This window comes from Vidua chalybeata, chromosome 1, assembly GCF_026979565.1.
Source record: "Vidua chalybeata isolate OUT-0048 chromosome 1, bVidCha1 merged haplotype, whole genome shotgun sequence".
NCBI classification, from domain to species: Eukaryota; Metazoa; Chordata; class Aves; order Passeriformes; family Viduidae; genus Vidua; species Vidua chalybeata.
Window position 1 is genome coordinate 124,569,733 of NC_071530.1, and position 21,350 is coordinate 124,591,082.

Consider the following 21,350-nt stretch of genomic DNA (forward strand, 5'->3'; position numbering starts at 1 on the left):
TTTGCTATGATCCAACTCATCTGCCAGAAGGCAAAGGGGAGCAAGAGATGGCAGCAGGATCTCTGTGAGGAGCCCATCCAGCAATAGTGAGCAGGGACACACACCCAGGAGCAACTCCAGGTTGTCTCTTTGCCAGCACTTCCCGTATCTTCTGGTCTGCCTCTTCTCACAAGCAAAGACTTCCCAAGCAAACAGGTGTCTTAACGAATACACTACCACTCTGGAATACAATGTGCTGGTGTTTATAAAGCATACTATTGCAGGGTTGCAGGGAAAACCCCAAAAACTCATCAGAACCAAGCCACTCCACCTTCCCAGCAAGCAAAACAAAGCACAGGACCTAGATTTTCTTGTGAAATCAATTCCCTGGGCAGCTACACTTCCCTGGCCAGCTACAGTTTCACAGGGGCAGACCTATCTGTGAGGTGACCCAACAACCCAAACAGCCAAGCAAAATACGGTCCAACAAAGTGGCAGCTTCTCCTGCCTTGATCAGAGGTACTGCCACACCACATGCACTTGCTCGGAGAAATCCAGGTGCCTTCTAGAGCTGGCAAACTGGATTTTAAAATATTTGTAAATTATTGCTGATCTTTACATTGGAGATACCCAAGCTGTATTGTCCTCAGATAGTAACAGCACCAATAAACTGAAATTCCTATGTCAACTTATTCCTCTTTTTCATCATCCAAAAACTTAATCAATATATTGCTTACATATAAATATATTATACATAAATATATTTATGTAGTAAAATATATTCCTCTCTCCACAGATCTCTGTTTGTAGATTTCAAACCTTGGCAGTTACAGAAATGGTGCAAGCAATTTTAAGTTCACAGGAAAGATACTTGCCACAGTAATTTTGCTGTATTCTGTAAAGTGTATCACATCACGAATGCATATTTAGGACTGATGATTTAATTGTTTCTAGTGCTTCCACTGAAGGGCTTTTAGCAGTTGCTTCAAGAACAAAACAAGAGTTACTATTCTATGAACGTAAACAGTAGAAAGAATTAGACACTTTACACTACTTCACACACAAACAGATGACACATTACCAAGAAAATCTGCCTGGAAGACAAAACAGTCAGCATGTGATCATACAGAATTAGGAGAAGACATATAAACAACACAAATTGAATTCTGATTTAATGATTTCTTTTAAAAAAACTTCTTAGATTTACAATTAGCCTTTTTTTGAGTGCCTGAGAATCACTGAAATGCTGAGTTGCCCTCAATTTTCATTAAAACTGACTTATAAGTAATGCACTGAAGTAACAAAAAAGCCTGAAAATACCCAAGTTCCAATATCCAGCCCCTAGAAATTATGTAACACCAAACAAGGGTTTACATAAGACTTGATTTCCATCTCCTCCACTGCTGCATGGTCTTCCCTTGCATGACCACACCTCCCTTCCTCCCTGCCCAGGATTTCCACCTCATCCGCTGCAGAGGAGAGTTCTGTGCAGGGCAGGAGCAGCTCCACCCGCTGTGCATGGCAGGGGTGCTGCTGTGCACAAGTACTGGGCAGCACCAGCAGTTGCCTCCTTACCCTCTACAACCCTTAGCGTGGAAAACGCCAAGAGCACAGGAGAGGGACATCCTCCCTCATTTCCTACTCTCCAATGCAAGACTGAACTCAGTTTTCATCAGGATGGTTTTAATTAATCTTTTAATGGACTAAGTGCATGACTGTACCAAAGGAAAAAAGGTATTTTTGTCTTCTATTTATGAAATTGTAGGATTTTACTCAGTTTCAGCAAATAGAATGTACCATACATTGCTGAGTTTTCTTTACAGACTTAAGTAGTGACGACAGAAGGTTGCAGGCTCAGACTACAGCTGTAATATAAAGCCAAAACCAAAAATAGCAGAATACTTTTACTGTGATACCAGATAATCTATTCTTACATACCAAATTTATCCAGTTCAAAACACATTTCATATGTCAATATGCCACAATTAATAGTCAGCCCCATGCATGCATATGGAAGTGAGGAAAGACAAAAATCACAGAGCAAATGCTCAGGTTGCAGAAGCAGCTCGGGTTCTTCAGCCAATAGCCAGAAAAAGTAGAAGACCAAATCCAACACTTACACTAATTCTTTTCCTCATTTTCAGTTTTCAACAGATGCTTGGAAATACTAACTTCTTTCTAAACTTTCCCTTGAGAGTGACTGCATGTAAAGAATCTTTTCTGCTTTAGAAGCAGGTGATCATGAAGAGAAAGCCAACAGTTTTCCTTGGTGGGCTTTCTCCAGTAGCTTTCTCCTACTCCACATGCAGTTTTTCTATTTTAATTAGTTCATGTCTCTGGAAGCCATTTCCCCTTGAGACACCTGCCCTGTCTGGAAGTGGATGGTGTCTTTTGCTGGAAATCCAATCACCTACACAAGCAGCCATTGATGTGAGGAGTGCTGAGGGCCACAGTCATTTGAATGATCAGGTTCCTCACTTCCTGGAAAACACTGATTAATGACCAGGATGCCTCTGATTTCAAGCTCTGCTTCATAGTTCAGAGATAACAAAGAAAATTTCCAATATATCTTTCCAGATAGTTAACTGCTCTGCCACATATTGTCAGTACCTTTATTTTTTTTTCATAGATCCTTAATATTCTTTTATCCACTTGAGTCTTGTGGTGGTCCTTCAAGTCCAGAATGTTTCAGCAAAAACTCTGTGGAAGATCTAGTCCAACCTGTCTAGGCCTGTCTCACAGACAGATAGAATGTAAGTCTTTGACACCATTTTATTTCAGCTTACTTCCCATACTTCACATTTCTCCATCCTTTGCTGTTCTCAAATGGTTCCGCTTTTCTTGTCCTCCAAATTTGCCATCTTATTGCCTCCAGTATCAACTACTGGTAAAATTTCTGTCCTTTTCATGCACTTGATGAATTATCGCTCATACAAGCCACTTGATAATAGGCTGCTTTTCTATGCAATTCACTGTGTATTTTCACCCTTAAGCCATTAGCAACCTTCAGCTTACTTTCAACAGAGTTCTTTACAACCTGGCCTCAGGCAACCAACATCACTTGGATGTTCAGTCACAGAAACAGGAGCTATAAACCACCTGTAAATTAAAAAAAACTGGTTTTGTTTCTCTCTGCAGTTACCTCCACCTACCTTTGTCAATTTCCCCCCCCCTATTGGGCAAGAGAGACTTTTGATACTGTGCTCCTTGGAAACAACCATATTATCCAAGCCTCCCCACTGGAGCTCAAGCATGGGGCAGTGCCAGAGCTGAGGTCTGATATGGTGTTAGTCCTTCAGTAATCATCCTGCAAAAACTGAAAACCATTTCTTGCTTTGGTCTCTAAGTAAAAACTTTATTAAGAAAGCCTTTCAATTTCTGTTTCAAAGTTGTCAAGACAATCGTATATATTTAGATTGAGGGTTTTACTTTTAAGTTAAGGGTTTTACTTTAAAACTTGATTCTTTATTATTAAATGACAAAGTTTAATAATCCATGTGACAGCTAAATTATTAGCATAGTTACTATTTTCAGCAGTATATTAATAATTTTTCATTGCAAAACCTATCTTAACCTGCCAATAGAAACTTTTATGTGGTGGTATTTTGTCCTAACCAAATTGCTGGTCCTGAACTCCACATCAAGACCATGTGTTGCAATATAAGTCCTGTCCAAAATGATGAGCATGCTTGACACTGACACAAACTGAGGAATTTAAAGAAGTGTTTCACTATTCCTTACAAATGATGTGCAGGCTGCAATTTTTCAGTAGTTTAGGCCTTAACTTATATACAGTCAATTCTTGCCCTACCCAAGAGCACATCCTGATAAGATGCTGACATTGCAGTCAAACCTCAGTCTCCTCCAATTTCAGTTAAATTTCAGCTTGCATTTTACCCTGAACAGCAAAAAAATTATTGATCAAAAAGACAACTCAGGCACTGAAGCTGTGGTCAGGCCTATTCAAAGGATCAGCGAAAACTAGAATAAGTAGACGTATCACATTTATATGGAAACACAGAGAGTCAGATTTGACAGATTATGTATGTCACCCCTTTAGTACAACCTGATTGGACTTTATAATCTTCCCTTGCTTATGGTACACTACTGCTTAAAAACTGGAGTTATTTATTTACAAATAACCCAGTAGCATTTAACAGGCATTAAGATGTCTGTGATGCCTATACAATGGAAGGCATTAAACTCGCAAGAATATTAGCATTATTTGCATCTATGTGACCCAACTGTATGGAAATGTATCTTCAAATGTGAAAACTAACTCCTACCCATGTTCTTTCAAATTTCCTATTTTTTTGGTGAAGAACCTGTGGATTCAGGTGGGCACAGCGGGAATAGAAATGTAATTTTTAATAGACTTTGTAATAGATGACACAGACAGATGGAAATAAACTATTGAAAGAATTGCCACACCACATACCATGCCTACTTTGCTGACAGTTTTATAAACATCTCAAGGGCTGATTGCCACATGGCAGCTGCCCAGCTTAACAGAGCACTGCCTCCCACCCCCTGTGAGTCGATGAAGCACCTTCCATGAAGCTACACCGATTCACACCAGATCAAGAAGATCCTACCACAAGTGTGACTGCATCTGCCTGCCAAGAAATAGGCCTGCAACCACAGCCTCGGCAAAGAGAGGCTTGCAGCTCACTGGCAGGCAGCACAGCAGTGAGAGCCCAGCAGGCCCCCTTAAACTTCTGGGGGTTAACACTGGCTAACTTCTGTTTCTCCTCATAATGTCTGCTGGGATCTGGAAGGACTAAGACACATGAGAAAGTTGAGCATGTCCCTTCCACACACACTTTGAATCCTAGAGGACTGTGTAAAGTAAATAATCTTCCAACTGTGGCCTATTTTGTGCCATTATGTTTTGTTCATACAGATAACAAAGCTAATTTTACAATAAAAGCGAAGAAGTACCTCTAAAAACCAATAAAACTATTTTACAAGGCAAGTATCTGTAGAAAAGCTGACTGTATCCAAATAAACACACACACTAGTGGAAATACATTTTGGGAATCTAGCTTAGAGTAATCCCACCATTTCTTAATAATCCTGAAGCCATTGTCATGTATCCATTTTTGTACAAACTTTTTTTCCTCTCTCAACCCATAAGCTGTATTTCCTTTACCTCACTTACAGACCACTCTAACTGGACTCAACTCCAGTGTCCCTTCATTTCAAAAACAACAAGATCCCTCACAAGCCACACTAGGCTGTTTCCTAGAGTGGGAGAGGCAGGGTTGAGGGGTGGTGATATGTGGGGGGGTGGTGTAACATGCTCATTAAAAAACACATATCAAAAAAACCCACCCCACCAGCAGTCACTCAACTCACTGCTCCAATTCTGGCTATTTGCATTGTCAATAGATAAATAATTTTAACAGTGAGTCCTAGGCCTACGCACAATATTAACACTACATAGCTGATAAAGTATGTAGTTTTGGATGTGGATTTTTGATTTCCATCGGATTTATGATGTAATCAACTGATCTAATTCCATCAAAAAACTCTTTAGATTAAACACCAATTAAAAAAACAGCAGATTAGACAGATTAGCTATGAGATGGTTTAGCACCAGCCAACCCACTCTATAACTCTGCTGCTTTTCATAAACCATTTTTTGATTCTGGCTTTGTGACCACCTCTTTCCATTTTCTGAAATAGATGTAATCATCCTAAGTGTTTGGGACTGCCAATAGAACTCCCAGCTGGTAAGAAAACAAAAGTTCCACGATTTTTTTTTTTAATTAAACAAGGCTTTAGCAACATTTTTGATCCATTACAAAACAAACAGGCAGCTCAATGGGGAAGTGAAAGAAGGAATCAATGTATTTCAGCCTAGCATGTTAATGGGAAACAAGAATGAAATGTGTATATGTAACATGACATACATTTAAAATGTTCAGCCAAATAAGAGCTCAATAACAAGAGCTCAATAACTGCAAGGCCCTTTTCAGGCCAGCCTGAACAGCCAGGCAAAACTCTAGGGACAGGGATAAGCCACTTTTCTCAACAAGAAAGAAACCAGGAATAAAGTTCACAACAAAACACAAAAACCAAAAATTAGAAACACCAAACCTGCTACCAAAATTAAATGCAAGTAAAAAATATTTAAATTAAATCCCTGGAAGGACAAAGATTTTGGTTCACTCATATTGCTTCATACAATACTTCCAGTTCAGGTTCCTGTAACAGAGGGGTTTTTTTTACTTTAAAAGGCTCTAATTTTTGACATTCAAAAACAGTGTCCTCACTGGAAGGAAAGAATGCATTAAATTTTCCATTTTGCTAGAAATCCCTATTCATACTGCAACACAAAGAGATAAGACAGATTCTTGTAATGATGCTTGGAAATAATCTGCCCTGAATTTCAATGTATTATTACATTTTTCAGTGTATTTTGCATTTAATTACTCACTTCACCAGCAGTTGCTCATTACACATAAATCACGTCGATCTAATCACTCTAAGCATTTATAAATTGTTGGTCTCTAACAATATAGAACATAATGCATTTTAAGGTCACTGTAAATGTTCTTTACAATATATAGTACACATTAATGTACAGTAATGCACTATTCATCTTCAATCAGGCTAGGACAAAATCCCTATCTTCATTTGACCAAACATAGAAAACCATCCAAAGAATATATTTTCTATGCATTAAAACATAATTCTAAGCATGCTAAGTTGCCTGGATTCACAATACAGTGTTATGCAGCAAGAACTGCAGTCAGCAAGAAGCTTCTACCATCCCATCATCCTCATGTGTATGTCAGCACTTAGCTGGCTAAACATAACTCATCTACAAAACCCACATATCCCAGCACCAGGTTAAGGTGTTTCTGAGTTACAGAGAATCTACCCAGATGAATGACAGAAACTTTCACTCCCACATTTGAAATTCAATACCCAGCCAGGTACCTGTTGTACCCCAAATAAAACCACCACCAACTTCTGACGTCTGAACTACTGCACTAACTGGCACATGAAGCATAAATGTTATTAAAACTGAACAGAAAGGTCTTACTAAGAATACAAGGGGACACAGCAAAGAACACTGGGAATTCATGGTCCTTCCCATACACCATTTTCAGGTCTGAACAAAAATTATTCAGAGATATTTGTGCCTTTTTTCTCTCCACCACATCAACAAATGAATGAAGATGTGGAAGTATGGTAGCTTTCTTTCCAAGCCCATATGCAGGCATAGTAAATTCCTCACAGAAAAGTACGTGACATAACTTCTAACATTATCAGACACCAATTAGTAACAGTTACCAAATTTTAATACTGATTACTGAAAGTGTGCATCTTCAAAATTTGCTTGCAATGTTTAAGTCTCAAAGAAATAACTCTGTGTTCTGTGTCCTGGCTATGCTGTACACACAGGGATGTGACCTGCAGTGACAACCCTGCAAACCCAACTACCTGGGTTCCAACTGGACATTGGCCCCCAGGCTTGGCATCACTGGCAGATCTCAGCAGAGCTATTTCAGTCCTGTTTTCCTTTTCTTAAGTAAGACAAGTGCCTTAGAAACACACTGCCTCTAAACATCTAAAAATATAGACAGTACCTTGGAAAGTCTTAAACAGGAGGAAAGTGGAGGGTCATAGATGCAAAAAACAGGTTCATTTTTTATTTAGGAATTCTGTTGCTTCAATCTTTGCCAAGCATGCTCACCGCTGAGTGCTTGGTACTCCACCACGCTTTTAGCATGACTTGCAGGCCAGGAATGGGCAGTCATAATTGCCTTCCCAATTACTGGTTGCACAGAAAGTGAATTTAAAATCAACTAAACCAATTATCACATATTTTTCTCACAAGGACCTACGTGCCTGGCCCTGCAAGTGGGAAGGAAGCAAGCGCCAGGCAGCAGGTTCACCTCACCTCTCCTGCAGTGAAAGCAGTGTAAGCAATGCCCAATGCCACCAGAGCAACCTGTGGCCACAAAGAGAACAGATGAGGGCCTGGCCAAGGAGAACAGAAGGAGAAAAGAGGAGGATACACTTAGATCTTGCTGGTCATCTCTGGGGAAGCTAAAAACCCTGGAACTGGAGACAAAGCCAAGCATGCTAATGTGGGGTAGCAGGGAATTCTGTTCTTATTTCTGTTGCATTACTAGATGTACTTACAAGCTGCAAGTAGTGAGCAACATCAAACCAGGTGTTCCCACTGCACTGACTGAAGTTCTGAAACCTCATGTCACGGTATTTTTTTATGGTATGCCTATGAATATCTATTTTCTATGAAATGGTGATTTTACTTGTAAGAGATGCAAAAAGGGTCCTAGAACCCAGTGGTAAAGTATCTACTGTCTTTGCTGCCCCTAATTTTGATTTTCTAGATTAAAAAGTTGTACACAACAGCTTATGTAGCTTAATACAGCCTTGTGTATGGACTGTCTTACTGATATATCAATATGGCATTTACTAGTTGAATTTCATGTGCAAATAAAGTATCTTTTAACTATTTCAAGACCGTTGCTTAAGATGTACAAGACACTCCACCTGTTTCTCTCTTCATCTTCTAGTGATCTGGGATCAGTAAGGATGGCAGCAGCTCAAAGAAGTACTACCACTTCTATAATCTCATTCAGGATGAAGTAAGTAAGAGCTCACAAAAATCAAACTATAGAGGCAGTGGGGAACTCCCCACACTTAGCTGGTTTTGGAAATGCTGCCTCACTGCTCCTCAGCAAAAAAACCCTTGATTGGTACATCTGCATTTGAAAGCCCTCCTCCTCTTGACTGGACAGAGTAGGATATTTTTAGTGAAAAGAAAACCAGGTTGGCTTTATTTTCAAGATCTCTTGCAATTAAGATACAGAAGTGTGAGATTTTGGAGGTCAAAAGTTATTGTCTGACTTTAAAAGCAGCCAGCTGAGATGAGATACTGCAGATCTTAGATCACTTAAGAGGGTATGGAAATGTAATCCATTTGACTTTACATCCTAGAACTTTGCTCTTTTTTATTTGTTTGTTTAAATTATGGCATTGCAGTGAAATTAAACCAAGGAGTTCACAGATATATGCAACTGTTTTAACTTCTGAATTAAATAGGTGCTGTGAATGAAAGGGCCAATGCTGATCCCTGATGCTGGAAGCCTGGAGAGATATTACAAGACAAAAATTAAGCACAAGTCCTTATCTCCTCTAATAGATCTTGAGCCTGGAAGTAGAAAGCAGGATCCCTCAGCGGAGCAGAACAAGCAAGAAGCACTGCCTCCAGCAGAAAATTCTCCCAAGTCTGAGCTGAGCTCGAGACAAAAACATGTAGCAGTTTTTCTGTTCAGATTAGGAGTGATGCCAAAAAAAGGAGTTTATTTTTGTGTCTGACTACACAATAAACAGTATCACAGAGTTACAACTCATTACCCTTAGAAGCAACAGAATAACATCAGTAAAAACATGCAGAGGCAAAAGGCCACCTTCTCCAGCTGCTCCAGAAAACAGCCCTCTACCAAACCACTACCGGGATGCAATAATATCTCACAGGAGAAAAACCTTCACAAAGAACCTGAAGGACCATCAGGCCCAAAGTAAAGCACAGTCCAACTGCCACAAGGCTTCTGTCTTCGAAAGGATGAAGGCTTGCTCCATTTCTAACCTTCTCTTTCCTCCATATGCCTGTCCCATCTTTTCCTCTATGCTATCAAGATGCTTGGCAAGCCTTTCCTTGATCCACCATAACTGAAGGACACCACAGAGTCTACAGACACTGTTGCACGTGTTTTCCACTGATTCAGTAACCCACAAAAGCACACAATAAATTCTGGCACAAGCACAAGACTGCCTGTGAGTAACTAGGAGCTGGAGGAAAGGAATACTTTACCCTTTTTGGAACTGATGAAACATAAACTGCACAAACTCCAGTTTGTGGCACATCCAGTGCCCAGGCACAAAGCGCTCTATGCCACCCATGTTGCTGCTCCAGCAGATGGACCTACCAGCATGGAGAAAGAAACACCTGCCAAGACCAAGCACTTCTCTCCTGCTTTGAGAAAGTAGGGACAATTGTCTGAAACAGTGTTGGTCACACATGTTGAAGCAAAATATTACGGTAAATCTTTAGCAACCACCAATTCACCTTTATTCATTTCACTGCTTTTTCTGTATAGCTCTGTAAACCAGATGAGAACAGCTTTCCATGGCCTTATGGATCACCACTGACCTAGACCTAAAGGCAGCAAGGACTGCATCACAGTGCTCTCTTTAAAGTATTTTAAAGTAGAAAAATCAGATATTTTCCTCTGGAGGTACTCACATTTCTCATCACTGCATCATAGAAAGAAAATTGTTGAGAAATATGAGGTAAAAAGCATTTTGGATCCAGTGAGGTTTTTTACGCCATTTAAAAGGGATATGCATATATACATAAAAGATCAGGCTGGCTCAAATGTTTATCTTGCCAGCTTTACAAAGCCCAGTTTATAGAAGGTGATTGTACAATTTGCTCTCTATGTCAGTATGATGTAGGCATCAGCCACCTTATCTGCTGAAGCACAAAATAAAATTTAAGTAACCATCCAATCTTGACTGCCTGTTTTAACAGCACTGCCCATCTAAAGTTCAAATAATCTTTCATCCACCATGTAAAACAAAACATGAAAGATGGTAAAACACTGTAATTTCACACATCAGTATCTGATCACTGAGGCATTTTACTTTCCCTCTGATTCTGTGTTTAGTGATCATAACAGTCTTTTACAATTATTAGGACCATTATTGAAATGGTTTTAGTCTACTAGTAGATTTATACTTGTGTTCAATTAATTGGGCTGAAATCCTAAATCTGCTTAAACTGGCAGGACTTTTCCATCAACTTCAGCTGGGTCAGGATTTTATGGAAATTAGACTCTGTATGTTTTGAAAAACACAAGTAAAAAGATCTGTATTTTTATTTAAAGTTCAAGCAACAGAAGTTGTTCAGTTTCCTGTCTTCATTAGTTTTGTTGTCAAACAACAAATACCACCCACACATGTACTTTTTAATACAATACAACAAATGTCACTGCAATAATCATTTGAGATTGGAAAGTTTGGCAAGATGCCAGAGTAGTGAAAGTGATCCTATCACAGATTGTTCAGCAGCAGCAGTGGTAACATTAAATTCCTGTGTGCTCTGCTCAGCAACATGCTACAGTGAAAAACATGAACACAAGTTCATGAAATTAAAGCTGATTCCCAGAGGACCTAATGAACATTCTTTTCATTCACCTTCTATTTCCTGTTCAATTTTTGAAAATAAACAAAAACACTTAAGAGTTTCTCTTTTGACCTATTGTCCTTCTGTAGTCTTTGGGCTGGCCTTAAGCTGCAGTATTAGTCAAGCTGCTCACTATTTTTAGAAATAAGCAATTCAATAAATCACTTGAAAGTATTATAAAGCCAATGTAGACTCATTCTGAGGGAATAAAAAAAAAAAAAAAAAACCAAAAAAAACAAAAAAAACAAACAAAAAAAAAAAAAAACAAAAAAACAAAAAAAAAAAAAAAAAAACCAAAAAAAACCATCATTGCTCAATCCACACAGTATTTACAAAGCAGACACCAGCAAGGACCAGCATGCTCCTGGCTGGCCAAGCAGCCAAACTCTCATCTTTGAGGCACCGATTTATCCCACAGTGTAGTAAGTCTAGTAAGAGCTCTCCGGTGCTCTTGTAACACTGGAATTTCTAATCTAGCAGCTGGAAAAAAAGAGTAGGACTTGAGGGTTCAAAGCTGATTTACAGGATTCTTAGACTTCTCTGTAACCTTGGATCTGAAGAAAGCTTGGAAGAGCACAGGATCAACAAAGGCACAGATGGTCTGTGCATCTGCACTTGTCACAGGACACATTACAAATGTTAATTACCAGCCCATGAAAAGCACTTTCTCAATATTTAGTTTTCAGATGAAAAAAAAAAGTCATTTCTTTCTCCAAGGAAGAACCGGAGAACTACAGGCTGGCTGGTCATCCCCACCTTGATCCCTGGGAAGCGATCACAAGACAGGGAGGAGTGGGTGATACACCTGACAGTCATGCTGCCACCCAGAGAAACCTCGACAGGCTAAAGAAATGAGCCAACAGGAACCTCAAGAAACCCAACCAGGCGAAATGTGAAATTCTGGACCTGGGGAGGGACAATCCCAAGCACTAGTTTGTGCTGGAGGCCACCCAGTTGGAAAACAGCTTTGTAGAAAAGGCCCTGGGTTCCCAGTGGACCCAAAGTTGAACATAAGCCAGCAGTGAGTCCTTGTGGCAAAAAGCTGAACCATGTCCTGCACTGCTATTAGACAAAGTATTGACAGCAGGTGAAGGGAGGTGATCATGCCCCCTCTACTAAGGCACTGGAGAGGCCACACCTGGAATGACAGGTTCAGTTCTAGGATCCCAAATACAGGAAAGACATGGACATACCAAAGAAAGTGCAGCAAAAGGCCACCAGAATGATTTCAACGTGGAGAAGAGAAGGCTTTGGAGAAACCTCATTACAGCCTTCCAGTACCTCCAAGGTACAAATGAGGGAGAGGGACTTTTTATATGGGCAGACAGTGACAGGACAAAGAGCAATGGTTTTAAAATTAAAAGAGGGCATGTTTAGAGTAGCTGTTAGGAAGAAATTCTTTACTCAGAGGGTGGTTAAGCATTGGAACAGGTGCCCAGAGAAGTGGTGGATGCCCCAGCCCTGAAATGTTCAAGGCCAGGTTGGATGGAACTCTGAGCAACCTGGTCTAGTCAGTGAGTGACATCCCTGCCCATGGCAAGAGGCTTAGAACTAAATGATCTTTAAGATGCTTTCCATTCTAAACTGTTCTATGATTCTGTGATTAAGAGACTGGATTATCTCTCCTATGAGGAGAGCTGAGACTCTTCAGTCAGAAGAGAGGGCTTAGGGGAATCTTCAAAATGTCTAGAAACACCTGAATGAGGGAACACAGAGCCAGACTCTTCTCAGTGCTGCCCACTGGCAGGACCAGAGGCAATGGTCACACACTGAAATACAGGAGGTTCCCTCTGAACATCAGGAAACACTTCATTGTGAGGGTGACCCACCAATGGCACAGGTTGCCAAAACAGGCTGTGGATTTTCCCTCCTTGAAGATATTCAAAACTCATCTGGACATGGTCCTGGCCAATCAGCTCTACATGACCCTACTGGAGCTGGGGGATTGAGCCAGGTGATGTCCAAGGGTCCCCTCCCAACTCAAACGTGTGACAGAGACTGAGCAGTATATCTCTGTCCACTGGTAGGTACTGAATACCTGAAGGCTGTCAACTGATGACTCTCAACTGACCTCATTCTAGACCAAAAAGAATATAGCAAATAAAGATCAGAACTGTTAGTGGCTTCACTTTTACGTAGTTACAGTTTTCTAATACATTTCCTTTTAGAGGCAAAGTGGTTTTGTGTGTGTCCAAACAACAACAACAACAAAATTATATGAAAAAATCCCCAGCAAATTAGTCCCATTCATTCTTTATTAGGGGAGAGTGGGCAAAAAATACTGTCTTATTTTCTCACCACCCCCAGCTCTGCTTCCAGTAATCCATATTATGTATAAACTTATAAATTTTTTCAAAAGGAAGTAAAGAAAAAAATCCCAAGTCTAGCCATGAATTTTCCTCACCAACTTCACTAGACAGGTTTTCACTCAAGAACAACAAGAAGCCAAACAAAGTTTGAAATTTAAAAATTACTTAACTTTATCTACTTACAAAAATATGGCTAAGCTGCTGGTGTTTATCTGCCTCTCTCATCTCACCCTTTAGTTGTTCCTCACAGTCCATCAGTGTCCATTCATATCTCGTGTTACTCTTTGTAGAATTGGGCAGACCAGGATCATCTTGTTCTGAGTTTGTACACAGCCTAGCCTAACAGGCTCCAAGTTCAGGACATGAGTTCTGTTGTTCTAATAACTAGCAGTATTTATAAAAATAACATTATTATTATTATTATTATTATTATTATTATTATTATTATTAGTCTGAAAGGGAACATTTTATTTTCCGCTTAAGTTCCTAATGGGTCTTGCAAGGTCTCTCCTCCACTAAGCAAATCTGGTATTTGAAGCTTGTATTTTGCAAATTACCTCTGAAAATACATTTGCACACACACATGAAAGTGAAATTAAGTAACACTTGCTAATCAAGCAAGAAAACACACTTTTTTTGTCCACAATGAGTATGTAGCCCATTCAAACAGCAAAGCTGAAAGTCTGATTTAAAGGACAGCAATGAATTCACACCTGGCTTTAGAAAGAAGGTGCAAAAGAGAAGTGAGTGAATTCAATGCAGCTGAACACATAACTAAAAGGCAACTGATTTCTTCCACACAAGCTCTAAAGATTCTTTGCATCCCATGTATCACACAGAAGTCTTTATCTTTAAAAAACAACCAGAAAAAAAAGGGTGAAAAAATCAACCCAAAGCATAACAAACCACAAAAACTGTGGTTTTCATGAACTCCTACCACTGTCTGCCATCTTCACTCCAAAACCTCTGGATCAGACTTGTACATGCTCCTTACTTTGCACCTGTCATAAATTTCACTTCACAAGATGGGTGAAACTGAGCCTTAATGTTAAAGTGTAAGCATGAAGTTAAAGTCTTGGTTACACTGCTTGGGCTTTTGTATTCCTCTACCATCACTGCACAGGTCTCTGGGCCTTTAGTTTTCAAACTCTTCATCTGATCATTTTCCATCATTTTGGGAGCTATATATTTGCAGGATCAAATCCACTTGTGGGAAATTCATCCTTCTGAACTACAAAAAGGTGCTCACAAACAAGCCAGTATCTGGAATGGGTAGCTCCACAGGTGAGGAATAGGTGCAGCATCCATAGTCAGCTGGATTAGGAATGTCCTGTGCCCATACTCTCAGCCTGGGGACAGAAATTGGGCTGCAAATAAACTGGCAATTGAACTGGGCTGAACAGAAGAAAGCACCAACCCCTTTACTATTTGTAACAGCAGATAAAACATTGCAACATGCTGGCATGTTATCACAAGCCCATGTTCACTACTAGCCCACATTCTCAATCTCTGATGGTTTACAGACAAATTAGCATAATTCTGCTACTTGCAGTGGGGTTTTCTTCTAAGTATCTGATAAAGTCAGCATTGGAGACTGCTGATGGACTCTACTTCAAAACTCCTTTCCTCATCATCAAACTCAGCAGTTTCCACAGACTGCATTAACCCCAGCATGGTACACTAACATGGCTGTGATATCTGAACTAGGCTGCATACAAAAGATGAATTAAACAGGACTGCAAATTAACCCACGCTTCAAGACAAAGTACTAGCAATTACACTATTAATACTTTTTCATCTCATTTTAAATGGCTGAAAATCCAAACGCAGCCAAAGCAAATACGGGCTGCACAAAAAGGGTTTCACGTGCAAAATGAGTCTGCATAATCAGCACCTTGGTGTAATTTGTTTCCATACAGAGATTAATGAACTAGTTCCGACAAAGTAAGAAAACACAGCAACTTCTCAACAAGACTTTACAGGCTCTCCAAGACTCTCTGGCTATTCTGCCATTACCCACCAGGAACACACAGCATACTCATGCCTCTTCCAGCATGCTAACATAGCAGGGGAGAACAAGCAACAAAAACATTCTCCAGTGTTCTCCTCCTGGACAGCTACAGCAACATAAAGACACAGTTTTTGTATCTTCCCCATGACCACCAGTCTCTGTTTTTTGTCATATATGTTCTCTCTTTCCATGACTTCAGAAACTGGAGAAATAATATTTATCTTTATAAGGTACTTCATCTTCTCTATCCCCATGCTTGAGAGTGAGGGTCAAAACTAGACTACCAAACATGCAGCCACACAGTAGATTCCTTTCTGGAGCAGAGGATATGACTGTAAAACCTGATAGTGCCAGTACTTTGCTGAATTTGAGTAGTGGACCAAATTCTCAGGCACCTTTTAACAATATTAATTCCATTGCTGACCCTATGATGCTTTCATCCGTGTATCACAGGCAGTCCATAGAAGTGACTTTGTCACAAGCCCCTGAAACCTCTAGCTTTGAAATGCCATTCCACCCAAGGGCACAGACATCAGGTGTACATGTGAATGTACACCAGAACACCGTGTAATGTTTCTTAATTGCATTATCCAGATAGCATACACTGCAAAACCCAAATCACCTTGCTTTCAAGTCCAAATAAATTCTGAAGCTCTTTAGGATTTCTCTTACTATGAAGGTGTTAGTCAATGCAACAATTTATGCCATCTCTCAGGAGTGAACAGCCCTTCAACATACTTTGCTCCCAGGCCCCAGTTCAGAAGTCCATGTCTGGGAGTCATATGCTGCTGACTCCATGTCACTTCTCCATTTGGAAGGAATTCCAGCTGACAAACCACAACCAGATTGTGCCAGTCCTATTACCTTCCCAGTGCTTTGCAGTTGGACCTCAGTATTCATTTTATGCCTGCTTCTCTCTTTAACAGAAACACAACCTGCTTGGAAAACCCACCTTCCAACACACTCAGGGCCACAAACCCAGAGCTACTTTTGGGAAACACCTTTGCAGTTCAGTCACTCCAGGCTTAAAAGCACCCAGAAACACAATGCCAAAGGCAGAGAAGTTTAATCTGTTGCTTTAAAATTACTTGGAAGAACCCTCCCATTAAGCTTTGAGAACTCCCACACTAACAATCTCTAAAGAAATACACAGAAACCAAAGGTAATTTATTTACAATGTTAAAATTTAAGCCCTCCCAGTTTATAATACTCAAAAGTATAACAGAAAAAGCAGAAACCGAGCAGGTAATGACAGTTAGAAACATTCCTCCAGAAGGTAAATTATGTGCACCTGGTTATCAACGGTGACTTGACAGTTTACTATGTACACTAAATGTAGCCTAACAGGCATTACTACACTCATCTCACCTATGAGGTAGATTTACTATTCAAGGAAGTAAATACACACACAGAATACTTTTGTATATATGCATACTCCTAGGTGTAAGGCAGAAATACCAGCAACCTCTAACAGTCCTCCTACTTGAAAGCATGTTGAGGGTTGACAAAGAGGACAGTACACTCCCATGTCATATGCAGATTATACCTATGTGATCCAGTTATATTTCAGTTCATTGTGCTCCACTTGAAAATTTTACTCTTTTTTCCCATTAGGTACACACAGGAAGTTCCTCTAAGCCTCCTCTACCACTTAAGACTTTCATTACTAAGGGGAGAGTTATGGGACCAGAAGCCCATTATGGTGCTCTTCATCCTAAGGCTACCACTGAAGTGTCAAGCGCTGGTTCCGTAGCAACAAAGTTGTTTCAGCCTTTCAGGCCTCAGTACCATGGATGGTCTGACCCAGACACCATAACCACAACTCATGGCATTTGATGGACTCAGTGAAGAGCTACAGTCCGATGACCCAGCTGTGTCAGACTGATTCTCTCAGAGCTGTAACAAAATTGCTCTGAAGTAATATGCAGATAACTTGCATTTCTGCTGCAATTTTCCTTTGTGTGTTTGTTTTGGATTTGTTTCTTTCTTTTTCCCCCATCTGTGGATACAGGAAAGACCCCAGTGGTAATCCAGCACTCCTAACTATCCAACCCTGAACTCTTATTAAGTAAGAATTATTACCTAGATTGGAAAAAAAAATAAAAATCAGTTCAAATGGGTACCCTCTAAATTTTCATACACATTTATTTTCCATAATCAGTGCACATCTATCACACAAATCCTCTACAGTACCATCCATAGACTTAATCCTACTACCCTGGTTATCCCAAGAGAAAAATAATTACAGAAAACGCTTCATAATAAAATCATTAAGCCTAAATCTGCGGGATCTCAGCCAGTGGGTGTGTTCATCAGGTTGTTCCAAACCGCACCGATTTCAGCGCACTGCCCGCGCACGCTTCGATGGGATTTGATTCGGGCCTCTGCACGGAAGGGCTGCATTCCTAAACTTTCCACAGGTCGCCCACCCAGGCCTCCTGATCACGGCCACCCGCGCTCGCAGGAGCCCGGCCCGGCCCCGGCAGCTCGCACGCCCCGCAGACACAGTTCTCCGAACACCTCTGCGCACACGGCCGGGCTGAACACCCTTCAACCCCCGCCAGCCGCGCGCTTCACCCAGCCAAGTCTCCACTCCCAATGCTCAAACTCCTTCAGACGCCGGTGGCTCCCCACGCCCCCCGCCCGCTTTTAGCCAGCCGCCCCCGCCGCCCGCTTCGTCTGGGACTTGCTGCGGGCCGGCCGGCCCGCCCGCCCGGCGTCGGAGTCCCCCCCGTAGCCTTCCGGCGCCAACCCGCTCCCAGCCCCAGGCCGCCCCCAGCACTCGCCGGGTCGGCCCGGCCCGCCTCACCGGCCCCGCACCCCCGCCCCGCTCCCTCCCGGGACGCACCTTAAAGCTCCCCCGGAGGGGGCCCTTGCCGTGGCCGGCCAACGCCGGGGGGGCGCTCCCCAGGCCGCCCTCCTCCTCCTCCTCTTCCTCCTCCACCTCAACCACAACGTCCTCGTCTTCGTCCTCTTCTTCCAGCGCTGCAGCGGAGCCCTCCCGCCGGGGCGGCCTCCAGGCGCTCTCGGGTTTGGGGGGCCGGACCGCGTCCACCTGCGGCGCCGCCGCGCTCAGCCGCCGGCTGCCCATGCTGGAGCGCTTGGCCAAGCGCCGCGCCTGCATGGTGCCTCCGGCCGGCCGGCCCGGCCCGGCCGCCTCCCGCCGCGCTCAGCCCCGGCCGCGGGCAGCGGCCCCGCCGAGGTGCCCAAGGGGCGGCGGCGGCGGCGCTCACCGGGGGGCGGCGGTGGGTGTGTGCGGCGGGCGCGCCGCGGCCATGGGGGCCCGCGACCGCGGCCAGGCGGGCCCGCAGCCGGCGTGGCCGCCCCGCCGCTCGCCCACCTGCTCCCGGCGCCCTCCTTCTCCGCCGGCTGCCCGCCCGGCCCGGCCCGGCCCGGCTGTCGGGCGCAGCGCGCGGTCCCCTCCCGCTCGCTCTTCCTCGCCGCCGCCGGTCCCCGGCGCCAAAACCCGGACTGGATTCCCTCCGGCCGCGGCTCCGCCAGGCGCGGGGCGCTGGGGCCGCGCTGCCTTCGCCGGGAGCCGCGGGCGGATTTCGCTGCCGGGCAGGCCGGCCCCCGCCGCCCACCCGCCTCGCTCGGGTGCGCCCTGCCGGGGGAGCGGCGCGCCGGGCCGGCCCTGCCCGCCCGGGCTGTGCTCGCACGGCAGGAGGGCCAGGGGCGCCCGACACGACATTGCGGTGCTGCAGCGTGTCCGGAGAAGGGCAACAGAGCTGGAGAAGGGTCTGGAGCAAAAGTCCTGTGAGGAGGGGCCGAGGGAGCTGGAGTTGTTTCGCCTGGAGAAAAGAAGGCTCAGGAGGGACCTTAGTGGTCTCTACAAGTTCCTGAAAGGAGGTTGTAGCCAGGTAGAGGGTGGCTTTTACTCTCAGATAAGCAGTGACAGGACGAGAGGATAGAGTCTTAAGCTGCGCCAAGGGAGGTTTGGGTTGGACATCAGGAGAAATTCCTTCATTGAAAGGGTGTTAAGACATGGGACTGAGCTGCCCAGGGGATGTGGTGGAGGGAGTCGCTGTCCCTGGAGGTGCTTAAGGAAAGACTGGAAATGGCACTTGATACTGTAATTTAGTTGACACGGTGGTGTTCAGTCATATGTCGGATCTGATGATCTCAGAGGTCTTTTCCAACCTAATGGATTCTGTGACAACCTCCACCTGCAGGACATCTCGGGCCTCAGTAAAATAATTTTATTTCCTTTCTCCCCCCTGAAAAAGAGAAATGGGGGAAAACAGAACTTTTGAAGAAAAAAGAATGAAATGAAAAAATTTTGTTTATTCAAGATCAATAGTTGAAGCATTGGTATCTATACCCTGTTGAGAAGAAAATTATCTGGGACGGTTAGGGAAATAATTTCTGGTTTAAATTATGTGCTCAAAGCTTTAAAATACCTTCCTGAAAAGCTTTATAAAAAAAATTAAATAGTTTCCAAACAGTCTGAAGTTACTGTGGCCAGCATTTAAATTTGCTACAGGCTTCTTTGCCATTCATTACTGCCTCCTGAGATTGAATTATACTTAAGGTTGTCACATGCTTTTCATAAACTCTTCCTCTATAAGTCTTAAGTCTGCATTTACATGTTATTTTTGAGCCATATGTATATTCTTTTTCATCTACAAGTGAATTACAGTCATTCCCTTCTCAGTGTTCAGTACTTTTCTCCCTGCACATTCTGTTCTAGAGACCTGCCAATAGGCCAAATGTACACATATTGTCAGCATGGGGCCAAGCTTCACCCAAGGTTAATTCATCCCTTTCAAAAAGTAATGTTTTTTTGGTTTTTTTTTTTTTTTTTTTCTGGAATATAGCATACAGCATTTTTTAGGCAAGAAATTATACATAATACAGTACCCATTCTTAAAGAAATACTGAAGTTACTTTTCATGTCAAACTCTTTAAGTTATTTGAATTCTCTCAACCCAACCCACAAACCAGTTGTTTGCATTCATTATTTCAAGGTTCCCACAGATCTGGGTCAAGATCTGCAACAAAATTGCTGGCAAATTCTGGCATATCAGGGCTTCCAGCAGTATCACCCCACCCCCTCCAAAAGTGTCTTTTCCAGATGTTTTGCCTGTGCTTTGACCAGCTGCACTGCAATGTCCGCTCAGTCCATCTCAGCAGAACAGCAGCCAAAACTCCTGGTACGTGCTGCCACAAGATGTTCTGTCTTTTTTCCTGCCACTACATGTGTACTTAGCTTCTTGACACCTGGCTGAGTGGATCAGTCATAGTTTTTTGAAGCTGATGTTGCATAAAGGAGAGATCTGTGGAAGAAAAAAAAAAAAAAAGAAAAACACGAGAGCAATGATTTTTTTTTTTTGTTTTATTCCTGTGCTGAATGTTCAGATTTAGAGTTAAAATTTGACATAATTAAGTTATGCTTAGGTTTTAACTTAAACATGAATTTTAACATGAATTTCAATGACAGTCATAGTTCCTTTTATGCTTAGGTTTTACTTTAAACATGAATTTCGACATGAATCTCAAAGATAGTCATAGTTCCTTATACCTTAAAGGCATGGAAATAGAATCATTCCAATACCTCCTAGTCTTCAAATTATTTGAAATGTTTTTTGTCATTTGAATACCACCTGAATCTAACTGTGATCTTTCCTAGTGGCCTGTGTTCACAGTTAACTGAATTATAATCGTGTTACTAAGGGTCCCATTCCTATTTGTCACATACTGGGCTATATACTAAGAGACTTCCTTAACTTTTTCAGAGTCCTGTATGTTTTAATTGCAGCAAGACAAGAAACAAATTTAGAAACTATATGCAGCAAGTGTGTTATCACTGAATTGGATT

The 21,350-nt window shown here is 42.3% G+C and overlaps 1 protein-coding gene across 3 annotated transcripts in view; it reads right to left on the reverse strand.

Moving 5' to 3' along the window:
* The window catches only part of ZNF704 (zinc finger protein 704), a 101,656-nt gene extending 83,000 nt beyond the window's left edge, over positions 1–18,656 (reverse strand). For 2 of the 3 annotated variants that reach the window (XM_053934993.1, XM_053934985.1), the window contains exon 1: positions 18,381–18,651. In XM_053934993.1, coding sequence (XP_053790968.1) covers positions 18,381–18,623 — 243 coding nt within the window. In that variant the 5' untranslated portion in view covers positions 18,624–18,651. Of the gene's footprint in view, positions 1–18,380 lie in introns of all 3 variants that reach the window. The other variant, XM_053934975.1, reaches the window with a different exon arrangement.
* Between the last annotated feature and the right edge of the window lie 2,694 nt (positions 18,657–21,350).